Here is a 15,209-nt window from a genome sequence, read left to right on the forward strand (position 1 = left end):
TGGCCTCAAAGTGTTCGTTCCTCAATTGTCATGTAAATAGTCTGCCTGGATAATCAGGGTTGAAAATTTCCCAGGTTTTCTGGAAATCCCTTTTGGAAAATTCCAAAGTTTAAAATGGAATATGTAGGAAATCCAGTATCCTCCAACCTGGGTTTCTGGAAAACCTAGGAATTTGGGGAAAGTTACCAGGAATTTGGGGAAAGTTACCACGATTTTGCAACCGTAATAACCAGTCATAAGAAACTAAGGTCACTGATTGTCTCCTGCCTTGCTCCCTCAGTATTGTTCAAGGCAATTCTCTTGAGGATTGCTTTAATTATAATGCTTTGTGCAGTGGAAATAGGTGATATATTGCTAGGTGATATCCCCCAACGCATACTGCAATAACTCCAAAATCAACCCTTATTTTACCCAATGGGACTTAAATATATATATACAATGGCTTTAGGTTAAAAATGTACTATATAACTCCAAAATCAACCCTTATTTTACCCAATGGGACTTGTGTGTGTGTGTGTGTATATTTATATATATATTTATATATATATACACAATGTCTTTAGGTTATAAATGTACGATCAGAAAATCTGATAAAATTGAGGCTTTATGATTACGTCTATACGTACTTTCTTATGCAATTGTGCATTTTGTCAATCTTAAGAAATATTCGTTCCACAAACGGCACACCTTCCAATTGCCAAGGGATGTTATGCCCTTCCTTGCCATTGTCTTCCTCTATTCCACTGCATCTAACGGCTGGAACATGCTAGATAATGTCTGGGAAAGCAATTGCCAGGGATGTAAACAGTTGCAATGCCGTTATTAAGGGACTAAGTGACAATATATATGAATTGCGTGAGCTGACTGTGTTCGAGCTGAAAGTTGTTGAGCGGACCGCGGGATGCGCCGTCGTAGGTGTGAAACCGCAGCATATCTTCCGGTTGATTGGTGGCTTGCTGCTGTGCACTTGGCAACCGGAGGTTGTGTATAGGCTACTAGAAATACGGTGGGAAAGCGAGAGAAAAAACAAACAGATTTGTATAAAATATCCTTGCTAAAATACATTGTAAACGTGCTCATCTGCTGGCGAACCTGCGGATTACATTCGCAATTTATGTGACGTTATTTGTAGGGATAAACAGGTGAGAAGGTTGCATTTGTTTTTGGGTGGCGGCTGTTGGTGGTTAATAGTGTGTTTTATTCCTGCAGCTCAATCAATACATGCTTTGCTAACCGGCTCTATAAACGTGATGCATTCTATTATCTAGCAAGGTTATTTAGTAGGCTATCTGTCACTTGTTCCTGGTGCTAGCCTACTCGGCTATAATAATCATTGTACGTGCGCAGTGCTAATGTCTATGCCAGCGACAAGTCAGGTAGCACACATAAGGTAAGTTGTTTAGCTACTCAACCAGCCGTCATGTGTAGCCCACAGTATATGTTTGCAATGCAAATGAATCAACAGACCGCTTTTGGCCGGTGACACTGATTTCAGATAGTATGGTGTAAACATGGGAGGTAGAGAGAGGATGATGTACCCGTGTTTACAACGTGTACTCCGATGGCAGGCCTTTATAACTAGGTGTTGCAGAATGTAGTTCTCCTTACCACAGCATTGAATGTAGACCTGGTACTAGGGCATATCTTTTATAGTTTTTGGTTCATAATTTTGCTTGCCCTTGACATCTTCATCTTTCCCCCTGACAATCCTCTTGAGTTTATTCACACACACACCTATGCTTGTTTTTCATCAATCACATTCTATTGGTAATACTGGTACCACGTTTCCCAAAGTGCAATTTAAAACACATCACAAAGGAAAGTACAAGTCAAGGCTTACTAACGAACGGTGGTAAGAAGCTCCCCCAAGATGTCTGTAGGTCTATTAGGAAGAAACCTTCTAAGAGGTAGGAAACTATTGTGCATGGTTACTAGGTCTAGCAAAAAGTTTTGCCCAATAACCTCTGAAAACCCGCCCACAAGGCCTTAAAACTTGCCCCCAAAAAATTATTTTGAAACTGGGTGGTTCGAGCCCTGAATGCTGATTGGCTGACAGCTGTGGTATATCAGACCGTATACTACAGGTATGACGTTTATTTTTACTGCTTTAATTACGTTGGTAATCCGTTTTTAAAAGCAATAAGGTACCTCGGAGTGTGCGGTATATGACCAATATACTCAGCGTTGCGTTGTGCCTAAGAACAGCCCTTAGCCGTGGTATATTGGCCATATACCACACCCCCCTTGTGCCTTATTGCGTGAAATAAATCCAGTTTGCGCATGTGCATAACTATAGGTCAATCCGACAGCAGAGTTTGAGTAATAAAAGTTGGACAGAGGATCTTGAAATCTCTGTGCAAGAAACACTTGGACGAACTTCAATAAATTAATGTTTGGTGATTTTCGGGTAATTGTGCCATTATTATGGGCCAGATGTTAAGACTACAAAACAGTTATAAATGGATTATTTGCGAGATTGACTTGTTATTTCAATACGGATAGATTACGGACTAAAATCTGGGTTTATAATTGCAATTCAACTTTGCCATGGTTTGCTGAGCTAGATGCAGGAAGCCTATAGTCCCTGATAGGACATCTAATTTCAGGGAAAAGTCCACAATAAAACTGACATTAAAATATGGACAATGATACATTTGCGATAGATCTATGATCATAATTCATAACTTCCAATTTAATTAATTTAACATGGCCATGAATAATTGCATAATAACGCAAGGCTACAACAAAGTCAAACGGAGTTACAGGCTATTTATTCAATCCGTTTGCCAGCTCCAGGTAGGATACACATGTGGCACAAATTGATTTGCAACGACTCCAGTAATATCATATTTTCAATATGTATTTATTGTAGGAAATTGTAGTTTACAACGGCATATAAATGAATAGCCTACTTGATGGCCAACAGATGCAAATGTAGCTTGTCTTTCGGCACATTTTAATGTCATTTTCATTGTGGACATTCCCCCCATAATACAAGACCGCGAGGGAGTTCCATAACTTCCATTTTTTTAATTCCACTGGTGCAGCGCTCCAGACCCTAGAACTGAGCAAGAGTAAAACCCTTCGCTTGATACTGTTATCCGTTAGAGAAGTCGACATTAGAATGCAGTTTACTTTAAACCACCTTTTTGAGCTAATTTATCTAAAGAGCTCTAGTGCGCCTAAAGTCGTTTTCCAATGCTTTGTCGACGTTTTTATCAGCTCTATTGCGTTACTATGTTTTATAGAAAAATGGTGTCTCCATAATGACCAATCCATACTGAACAAAAATATAAGTGCAACAATTTCAAAAGATTTTACTGAGTTACAGTTCATATAAGGAAATCAGTCAATTGAAATGAATTAATTAGGCCCTAATCTATGGATTTCATATGACTGGGATTACAGATATGCATCTGTTGATTACAGATACCTTTAACAAAAAAATGGGCCTCACAATGGGCCTCAGGATCTCGTCATGGTATCTCTGTGCATTCAAATTGCTATCAATAAAATGCAATTGTGTCTGTGGCTTATGCCTGCCCCATTATAACCCCACCACAGCAATGGGGCAAAGCAAACCAGTAGCCCCGCACGATGCCATACACGTGGTCTGCGGTTGTGAGGCAGGTTGGCTGTACTGCCAAATTCTTTAAAACTACGTTGGAGGCGGCTTAGGGTAGAGAAATTAACATTCAATTCTCTGGTAACAGCTCTGGTCGAGCATGCCAATTTCACGTTCCTTCAAAACTTGAGACATCTGTGACATTGTGTGTGTGACAAAAAACTGCACATTTTAGAGTGTCCTTTTATTGTCCCCAGCGCAAGGTGCACCTGTGTAATGATCATGCTGTTTAATCAGGTTCTTGATATGCCACACCTGTCAGGTGGATGGATTATCTTGGCAATACAAAGGAGAAATGCTCACTAACCGTGATGTAAACAAATTTGTGGCTAACATTTGAGAGAAATAAGCTTTTTGTGCATATGGAACATTTCTGGGAACTTTTATTTCACCTCTAGAAACATGGGACCCAACACCTTTACATGCTGCGTTTTTATATTTTTGTTCAGTGTACCTTCAACTGATAAAAATGTGTCACATATTTGTCCTGCTCGGTCTCCCTGACTCAGCGGCCTCTTGCTGCAGCGCTCTCTCAACCAGTGCTCTCAACTCACACACACACACACACACACCCCTCCAGCCCTCCTCTTCGCCACCATTCACTCACTCCGTAACAGCCTGCTCACTGCCTGATAGTCAGCAGCAGCAGGTCACAGTTAAATATATACATTTCTATAAGAAATGCCACAGTGGCCGCAGTGCAGTTTAGAATTGGCCCAAAAACACAACACCCGCGACAATACATTTTCACTTGCGACATTGTTTTCAAGGTAGCCCTTGGCAACACTGGCTGGCATAATGATTTATGTCGGAGCAGATGGTGTGAGGGAGGGGGCAGGTACAGCACTATAATCATTTGTACACTGTTAACAAGCTAAGCGTCAGTACAGAGACAAAGTAGAATCTCAATTCAACGGCTCAGACACAAGAGGCATGTGGCAGGGTCTACAGTCAATCACGGACTACAGGAAGAAATCCAGCCCAGTCACGGACCAGGATGTCCTGCTCCCAGGCAGACTAAATAACTTTTTTGCCCGCTTTGAGGACAATACAGTGCCACTGACACGGCCTGCAACGAAAACTTGCGGTCTCTCCTTCACTGCAGCCGAGGTGAGTAAGACATTTAAACGTGTTAACCCTCGCAAGGCTGCAGGCCCAGACGGCATCCCCAGCCGCGCCCTCAGAGCATGCGCAGACCAGCTGGCCGGTGTGTTTACGGACATATTCAATCAATCCCTATACCAGTCTGCTGTTCCCACATGCTTCAAGAGGGCCACCATTGTTCCTGTTCCCAAGAAAGCTAAGGTAACTGAGCTAAACGACTACCGCCCCGTAGCACTCACTTCCGTCATCATGAAGTGCTTTGAGAGACTAGTCAAGGACCATATCACCTCCACCCTACCTGACACCCTAGACCCACTCCAATTTGCTTACCGCCCAAATAGGTCCACAGACGATGCAATCTCAACCACACTGCACACTGCCCTAACCCATCTGGACAAGAGGAATACATATGTGAGAATGCTGTTCATTGACTACAGCTCGGCATTCAACACCATAGTACCCTCCAAGCTCGTCATCAAGCTCGAGACCCTGGGTCTCGACCCCGCCCTGTGCAACTGGGTACTGGACTTCCTGACGGGCCGCCCCCAGGTGGTGAGGGTAGGCAACAACATCTCCTCCCCGCTGATCCTCAACACTGGGGCCCCACAAGGGTGCGTTCTGAGCCCTCTCCTGTACTCCCTGTTCACCCACGACTGCGTGGCCACGCACGCCTCCAACTCAATCATCAAGTTTGCGGACGACACAACAGTGGTAGGCTTGATTACCAACAACGACGAGACGGCCTACAGGGAGGAGGTGAGGGCCCTCGGAGTGTGGTGTCAGGAAAATAACCTCACACTCAACGTCAACAAAACTAAGGAGATGATTGTGGACTTCAGGAAACAGCAGAGGGAACACCCCCCTATCCACATCGATGGAACAGTAGTGGAGAGGGTAGCAAGTTTTAAGTTCCTCGGCATACACATCACAGACAAACTGAATTGGTCCACTCACACAGACAGCATTGTGAAGAAGGCGCAGCAGCGCCTCTTCAACCTCAGGAGGCTGAAGAAATTCGGCTTGTCACCAAAAGCACTCACAAACTTCTACAGATGCACAATCGAGAGCATCCTGGCGGGCTGTATCACCGCCTGGTACGGCAACTGCTCCGCCCTCAACCGTAAGGCCCTCCAGAGGGTAGTGAGGTCTGCACAACGCATCACCGGGGGCAAACTACCTGCCCTCCAGGACACCTACACCACCCGATGTCACAAGATCATCAAGGACATCAACCACCCAAGCCACTGCCTGTTCACCCCGCTATCATCCAGAAGGCGAGGTCAGTACAGGTGCATCAAAGCTGGGACCGAGAGACTGAAAAACAGCTTCTATCTCAAGGCTATCAGACTGTTAAACAGCCACCACTAACATTGAGTGGCTGCTGCCAACACACTGACACTGACTCAACTCCAGCCACTTTAATAATGGGAATTGATGGGAAATGATGTAAATATATCACTAGCCACTTTAAACAATGCTACCTTATATAATGTTACTTACCCTACATTATTCATCTCATAGGCATACGTATATACTGTACTCTATATCATCGACTGTATCCTTATGTAATACATGTATCACTAGCCACTTTAACTATGCCACTTTGTTTACATACTCATCTCATATGTATATACTGTACTCGATACAATCTACTGTATCTGCCTATGCTGCTCTGTACCATCACTCATTCATATATCCTTATGTACATATTCTTTATCCCCTCACACTGTGTACAAGACAGTAGTTTTGGAATTGTTAGTTAGATTACTTGTTGGTTATTACTGCATTGTCGGAACTAGAAGCACAAGCATTTCGCTACACTCGCATTAACATCTGCTAACCATGTGTATGTGACAAATAAAATTTGATTTGATTTGATTTGATGAACTGTAAATTGACCTTAACTAACTAAGCCTGAAATATAAATTGTATTTAAATTAAAAAAATATTTAATACATTGAGACACGATCACGTGTATTTTTTCGTGGGAATACATTGGAACAGCTGCCCTAAATTTAAAATGTTTTTCCTGACAGGTAGATAGTCTCTCATTACCTGTCCTGACAGATTGAGTCTCTCATTACCTGTCCTGACAGATTGAGTCTCTCATTACCTGTCCTGACAGATTGAGTCTCTCATTACCTGTCCTGACAGATTGTCTCTCTCATTACCTGTCCTGACAGATTGTCTCTCTACCGGTCCTGACAGACTGTCGCCATGACAGCGGAGGAGACCATTAACATCAAAGAGGTGGAGGTGATCAAGCTGATGCTGGACTTCCTCAACTCCAGGAAGCTTCACATCAGCATGCTGTCTCTGGAGAAGGAGAGCGGCGTCATTAATGGCCTTTACTCTGACGACATGCTCTTCCTCAGGTACTAGCATGGCTTTTAGTCTGCTACGATCTAGAAGAAAAAGAAACGCACACCTATTAAGACGAGGTGCTGGCTAGCGGAGTAGAACACCTATTAAGACGAGGTGCTGGCTAGCGGAGTAGAACACCTATTAAGACGAGGTGCTGGCTAGCGGAGTAGAACACCTATTAAGACAAGGTGCTGGTTAGCGGAGTAGAACACCTATTAAGACGAGGTGCTGGCTAGCGGAGTAGAACACCTGTTAAGACGAGGTGCTGGCTAGCGGAGTAGAACACCTATTAAGACGAGGTGCTGGCTAGCGGAGTAGAACACCTATTAAGACGAGGTGCTGGCTAGCGGAGTAGAACACCTGTTAAGACGAGGTGCTGGCTAGCGGAGTAGAACACCTATTAAGACGAGGTGCTGGCTAGCGGAGTAGAACACCTATTAAGACGAGGTGCTGGCTAGCGGAGTAGAACACCTATTAAGACGAGGTGCTGGCTAGCGGAGTAGAACACCTATTAAGACGAGGTGCTGGCTAGCGGAGTAGAACACCTATTTAGACGAGGTGCTGGCTAGCGGAGTAGAACACCTATTAAGACGAGGTGCTGGCTAGCGGAGTAGAACACCTGTTAAGACGAGGTGCTGGCTAGCGGAGTAGAACACCTATTAAGACGAGGTGCTGGCTAGCGGAGTAGAACACCTATTAAGACGAGGTGCTGGCTAGCGGAGTAGAACACCTATTAAGACGAGGTGCTGGCTAGCGGAGTAGAACACCTATTAAGACGAGGTGCTGGCTAGCGGAGTAGAACACCTATTAAGACGAGGTGCTGGCTAGCGGAGTAGAACACCTATTAAGACGAGGTGCTGGCTAGCGGAGTAGAACACCTGTTAAGACGAGGTGCTGGCTAGCGGAGTAGAACACCTATTAAGACGAGGTGCTGGCTAGCGGAGTAGAAACTTGAAAATAAAAGAGAGCCGCACACTCTAGGGGCTCAGATGCAAAAATGTAATACCAACGTTTCGACAGCCAAGCTGTCTTCATCAGGGTATAATCACAAACACTGCGGGATGAATCATTTATATAGTGTCAAAAGACACAGGTGTCTGTAATCATGGCCAAGAGTGGCCTAATATCATTGGTTAATTATCAAATATTAAAATGTCATACAAAGAACAGCATACAAACAACAAATGGATAGCATACGATCATAAATTCATTTAACTACACAAGTTTACAAACAATTACAATGGCAAAGTCACAATAATCACAAGAATGGCTTCAGGTCAAAGTCTACGTTGAGACCGAAGGGAGCAAAGAACAGCATTACATTTTTGCATCTGCTCCTAGAGTGTGCGGCTCTATTTTTTTGTCTGCTACAAACACGGCGTCAGTCTGTATGGGAATAACACCCAGCTAGGCATGCCTCCATCAGGAAGAAGACTCTTCAGAAAGACCACCCCGTTAGGACTCTTTTTAAAGCAGCGCTCTTCAATCCCTGTGTGCAGGTTTTTCCTCCAGCCCAGTTCTGATACACAGCGGTCTAAGGCACTGCATCTTAGTGCTAGAGGCGTCACTACAGACCCTGGTTCGATCCGGGGCTGTATCACAATTGGCCCAGTGCCATCCGGGTTAGGGGAGGGTCTGGCCGGTGGTAGGCCATCATTGTAAATAAGAATTTGTTCTTAACTAAAACTGCCTAGTTAAATAAAATAATAATAATATTAATCACGCTCCACGACTCTGTAAACAAGTCCATGTCCCAGACAATCTGTTTTGTAGATTCAGCTATCCAAAAATGAATGGAAAAGTTAAGCACCATATTATCTCCAGATTTGCAGTGCTTATCTTTTCTATAAATTTGAGGCTGAGGCATAGAGCTGGATCTACGCGACCTGATGGCATGGGATGTGGACTCATCTTGATATGAGACAACATTTTAAATAGGGAAAACAGCATTTTTGGAATGAAATGTCCCTTTTTAAGTACACCGATAATGTTGGCGTATGTGAAGTCCTGCGATTCATTCCCGTTTTTTTTACACAAATCTTATTTCATGCTGCACTGCACCTTGTCCAGTACTCCGTGACCTTCACCAGAGAGACTCAATCTAAAGATCCCCCTCGGGACATTATTTAATTTAGCGTCAGTAAGTGGCTGATTACATAAACGTTTCACTATAATACGATTTTCAAAGTCGTTGTTTACCCCTCTTTGTTTTCCATCACGCTTATCCAATCAGGATGCTCTGTTGCAGTAGTACACACAAATACTATCCAATCAGGATGCTCTGTTGCAGTACTACACACAAATACTAACCAATCAGGATGCTCTGTTGCAGTACTACACACAAATACTAACCAATTAGGATGCTCTGTTGCAGTAGTATACACAAATACTATCCAATTAGGATGCTCTGTTGCAGTACTACACACAAATACTAACCAATTAGGATGCTCTGTTGCAGTACTACACACAAATACTAACCAATTAGGATGCTCTGTTGCAGTACTACACACAAATACTAACAAATTAGGATGCTCTGTTGCAGTAGTACACACAAATACTAACCAATTAGGATGCTCTGTTGCAGTAGTACACACAACTACTAACAAATTAGGATGCTCTGTTGCAGTAGTATACACAAATACTATCCAATTAGGATGCTCTGTTGCAGTACTACACACAAATACTAACCAATTAGGATGCTCTGTTGCAGTACTACACACAAATACTAACCAATTAGGATGCTCTGTTGCAGTACTACACACAAATACTAACAAATTAGGATGCTCTGTTGCAGTAGTACACACAAATACTAACCAATTAGGATGCTCTGTTGCAGTAGTACACACAACTACTAACAAATTAGGATGCTCTGTTGCAGTAGTACACACAACTACTAACAAATTAGGATGCTCTGTTGCAGTAGTACACACAAATACTAACAAATTAGGATGCTCTGTTGCAGTAGTACACACAAATACTAACAAATTAGGATGCTCTGTTGCAGTAGTACACACAAATACTAACAAATTAGGATGCTCTGTTGCAGTAGTACACACAAATACTAACACATTAGGATGCTCTATTGCAGTAGTACACACAAATACTAACAAATTAGGATGCTCTGTTGCAGTAGTACACACAAATACTAACAAATTAGGATGCTCTGTTGCAGTACTACACACAAATACTAACAAATTAGGATGCTCTGTTGCAGTAGTACACACAAATACTAACAAATTAGGATGCTCTGTTGCAGTAGTACACACAAATACTAACAAATTAGGATGCTCTGTTGCAGTAGTACACACAAATACTAACACATTAGGATGCTCTGTTGTAGTAGTACACACAAGTACTAACAAATTAGGATGCTCTGTTGCAGTACTACACACAAATACTAACAAATTAGGATGCTCTGTTGCAATACTACACAAAAATACTAACAGCATTCAAGGGGAACTGTACAGTTTTTCATAAAACCGCTGTAACTAACAACTCAGATCATGTTACTAGCCACCACTCTGCTACCAGAAGGTACAAGGTGAATGGATGAAGGTCAAACAGGGTCTTGTTCACTACACGGAAGAAAACAACCCAAAACAGAGTGAAATGATCTGAACTAAAAAAACATTTTTTAAATCTTGTTTTTGTTTAATGGACAAGGTTAACTCTGTGCCCTGATAGCTATTCCCATGTTGTGCCACAGGCAGCTGATTCTAGATGGCCAATGGGAAGAGGTCCTACAATTCATTCAGCCTTTAGAAGGCATGGAAAAGTTTGACAAAAAGAGGTGAGAGAACCTTTTTTTTTTTAATGCTTATTTGACCCAATGTCTTCCACCCAAATGTGAATCTTAACTCTTGCCAGACACACAGGTCACAGGTTAACTCTTGCCAGACACACAGGTCACAGGTCAACTCTTGCCAGACACACAGGTCACAGGTCAACTCTTGCCAGACACACAGGTCACAGGTCAATTCTTGCCAGACACACAGGTCACAGGTCAACTCTTGCCAGACACACAGGTCACAGGTCAACTCTTGCCAGACACACAGGTCACAGGTCAACTCTTGCCAGACACACAGGTCACAGGTCAATTCTTGCCAGACACACAGGTCACAGGTCAACTCTTGCCAGACACACAGGTCACAGGTCAACTCTTGCCAGACACACAGGTCACAGGTCAACTCTTGCCAGACACACAGGTCACAGGTCAACTCTTGTCGTGGAAATTTCCTCTTCTTACCAAATCATGAGAGCAAACCACACACAAGTCAGAATTAGTTATCACAAAGTCCATCTTTAATTATATCAGCTCTATCACAACCCTGTGACTCTCAGATCAATTCAGTGTCCCTCACACATTTCAACTGAGATCCTTTATAGCAAAGACACATAGTGAGACAGCATAGGCATAATTTATCGTTCAGCTTTGTCAGACACACAGGTCACAGGTTAACTCTTCAGAGATTTGATTAGCCAGTCAAGAGTGAGGTGTCGAGACCGAGAGGTGAAATTAGATGTTATCTTTGTACAGTCAACCCATTTTGTTTAATTACATATGAAGAAATACAAATTTTCAATTTTGGCACTTCTTTAAAAAACATTTTTTTTTACTGAATGTTCTAAATGTGTCTTGTGATCTTGCCTGGCTTGTCTAGGTTCCGCTACATCGTCCTGAAACAGACATTTCTGGAGGCCCTGTGTGTAAATAACGCCATGTCAGCTGCTGACGACCCTCAGAACGTGAGTGGGACAAGCCAGTCTATACAGTGTACGACTGTATTCAAATAGACGTGCTGAGATACTGGCAGCAAAAGCCAACCGTCAGTTGAGCAGTGATCAACTGATAAGATGGCTTATGATTTGGGTCTCTGTTTTTATGCTTCGGGTGTAGCAAGCTAAAAACATCACCAAGGAAGGAAAACGTGACTTTTCCAGTGGAATTTGGAAGTAAATTTCATGTTCAATGAAAAAATAAAATAATAAGCACTTCCTAATTGATGAATTACATTTCAGTGATCTTAAATTGTCTTAGAATTAGTGGGTTATACTATATCTATTTAGTACGACTTTACTCAGTGAACGCCATTTAATTAATCTCCACCCCCTTTCCTTATGCTGCCGACAGCTGGAGCTGTCCATGCAAGAGGCGGTCAGATGTCTCCACAGCCTGGAGGGGTTCTGTCCCTCTAAAGAGGACTACAGTAAACTCTGCCTGCTCCTCACGCTTCCCTGCCTCACCCAACATGCTGAGTTCAAGGACTGGAACCCCAGCACGGCCCGGGTGCACTGCTTCGAGGAGGCCTGCGCCATGGTGGCCGAGTTCATCCCTGCCGACAGGAAGCTGAGCGAGGCTGGGTTCAGGGCCAGCGGCAACCGCCTCTTCCAGCTGCTCATCAAAGGAGTTTTGTACGAGTGCTGTGTGGAGTTCTGTCAGGTCAGTGTTGGCCAATCAAATGTATTTATAAAGCCCTTTGTTTTTTACATCAGCAGTTGTCACAAAGTGCTTTACGTTAACCAGGACCCCAACGACCTAAAGAGAAGCAGGAGCACAGTGGCCAGTCAAAACTCCCTAGAAGGTAGTCACCTAGAGAGGAATCCAGGCTCAGTAAATATGGCCAATGTGTTGGCTGGAGGTAAATGAGGCCAGTTTTCTAACCTTGTTTCAGAATGTCAAGTGCTTTTGAGAAAAGGGTTGAAAATGTCCCTTTTGAAACACAACATTGTTCTCCATTTCTGAAACTCTACAGAGGTCCCAAGGATGAGGCACTCCACCACGTACACAATGGTAGGGAAGCTTCACTGTAGATCAGTCTACATTATTATGGGCGGCAGCATAGCCTAGTGGTTAGAGCGTTGGACTAGTAACCGGAAGGTTGCAAGTTCAAATCCCCGAGCTGACAAGGTACAAATCTCTGCCCTCTGCTCTGCCCTTGAACAGGCAGTTAACCCACTGTTAACTGTCATTGAAAATAAGAATTTGTTCTTAACCGACTTACCTAGTTAAATAAAGGTAAAATAAATAAAAAAGTATTATGCTGATCTGAAAACACAGGATAGGTGAAGTTAATATAGAAATATGACTAGCAGGAGTTGTCTCTTGCCTTGGCTGCAGCTGGAGCCGCCAAGGGAGCCGCCAAGGGAGCTATCGTTAGTGGCTTTGATACCAGACCAGCAGCTCTGGAACAGTTTTAGTCTAGACCAGTTCAGAGGGAGGGAAAGGAGACAAAAAGAGAGCCATTATTAAACACATTAAACATGTTCTCTTCCAGAGCAAAGCCACGGGGGAGGAGATCACGGAGGACGAGGTGCTCTTGGGCGTGGACATGCTGTGTGGCAATGGCTGCGACGAACTCGACCTCTCCCTGCTTTCGTGGCTCCAGAACCTCTCGCCAGGCGCCTTCTCCTGCGCCTTTCAGCAGAAGACCCTGGCCATCCACGTGGATCGCCTGGTCAAGCCCACCAAGGCCGGCCACCCCGACCTGCTCACCCCCCTCATCAGCCGGCTTTCCCCCTGTCCCTCCTCGCCCCTGCAGAGGCCCCAGTCGGCAGACACCTACATGTCTCGGTCCCTGAACCCGGTGCTGGACGGGCTGTCCCATGGCCTGGCGGCCCAGGCCCAGAACAAGAGGGGCACGGAGGGCAGCGTGAGACCGGCGCTCAGCCAAAGCATGGTGGAGAATAACGTGCACCAGCTGGACGACGACTCGCCAGAAAGGTACAGCACTAGGCCCTTCAGGGTTAATTTAAGGTTTATTGAAATGGGTAGGTACGGCATGACAATAGGCTTACTGTAAACAAGATACTGTTAGGAGAATTATGTTCTCAAGGTTCATAACCCAATTCAATTATACTACTCAGTCTGCGACCTAGAATGTGTAAGATACTGGTTGAATGAAACAGACGAGGCCCAGCTAACATAGTCAAAAAGGTTTATTCACAAGAGCGCTGGTCTGTTGAACACAACCATTCATTTTATACTGGCTTCTCACGCACAGTCACACTAACATACGCACGCACATTCACACTAACATACGCATTCACACTAACATACGCATTCACACTAACATACGCACGCACATTCACACTAACATACGCACACACATTCACACTAACATTAGCACACAATGTCCTGCTACCCAGCTGACAGAGATTGGGGGAATCCGTGAGACATCCTCCCCATCCTCCCTCAAAGTAGGGAGACGGAGACCCTGGGAAGTACTCTCAGTGGCCCCAGCCAAGGTCGGCACCGAATCTTGCTCAGACAGTCTGTTTTTAAGATGCTGTTATAGACATATTGTACAGACTATGGTTATACATAATTCTAATCAATTTCATACGATTATACGGCTTCAGGGTGGAATATTCTAGTCATTCATATAAATTCCATCAACAGATACACTCCTTACCAGGATTCACGATGAACCCCAATTCCATTCAGGCCCAAACACCTTTCCTCAGCCCTGAACCTGTCCTCACCCCTGAACACGTGGAACACATGTTTATTCCGTTCTAGATCCACGTGGAACACATGTTTATTCCGTTCTAGAGCCACGTGGAACACATGTTTATTCCGTTCTAGATCCACGTGGAACACATGTTTATTCCGTTCTAGATCCACGTGGAACACATGTTTATTCCGTTCTAGATCCACGTGGAACACATGTTTATTCTGTTCTAGAGCCACGTGGAACACATGTTTATTCCGTTCTAGATCCACGTGGAACACATGTTTATTCCGTTCTAGATCCACGTGGAACACATGTTTATTCCGTTCTAGATCCACGTGGAACACATGTTTATTCCGTTCTAGATCCACGTGGAACACATGTTTATTCCGTTCTAGATCCACGTGGAACACATGTTTATTCCGTTCTAGAGCCACGTGGAACACATGTTTATTCTGTTCTAGAGCCACGTGGAACACATGTTTATTCTGTTCTAGATCCACGTGGAACACATGTTTATTCCGTTCTAGATCCACGTGGAACACATGTTTATTCCGTTCTAGATCCATGTGGAACACGTTTATTCCGTTCTAGATCCACGTGGAACACATGTTTATTCCGTTCTAGATCCACGTGGAACACATGTTTATTCTGTTCTAGATCCA

The 15,209-nt window shown here is 43.8% G+C and overlaps 1 protein-coding gene across 1 annotated transcript in view; it reads left to right on the top strand.

Moving 5' to 3' along the window:
• The first annotated feature begins 945 nt into the window (after positions 1–945).
• LOC139417520 (WD repeat domain 47b) overlaps positions 946–15,209 on the top strand; it is a 47,428-nt gene continuing 33,164 nt past the window's right edge. The window contains 6 exon segments of the mRNA XM_071166797.1: positions 946–1,142; positions 6,913–7,104; positions 10,800–10,883; positions 11,755–11,839; positions 12,225–12,533; positions 13,369–13,814. Of these exon segments, the coding sequence (XP_071022898.1) occupies positions 6,947–7,104; positions 10,800–10,883; positions 11,755–11,839; positions 12,225–12,533; positions 13,369–13,814 (1,082 nt within the window). The 5' untranslated portion in view covers positions 946–1,142; positions 6,913–6,946.

This window comes from Oncorhynchus clarkii, chromosome 1 (genome assembly GCF_045791955.1).
Source record: "Oncorhynchus clarkii lewisi isolate Uvic-CL-2024 chromosome 1, UVic_Ocla_1.0, whole genome shotgun sequence".
Lineage (NCBI taxonomy): Eukaryota > Metazoa > Chordata > Actinopteri > Salmoniformes > Salmonidae > Oncorhynchus > Oncorhynchus clarkii.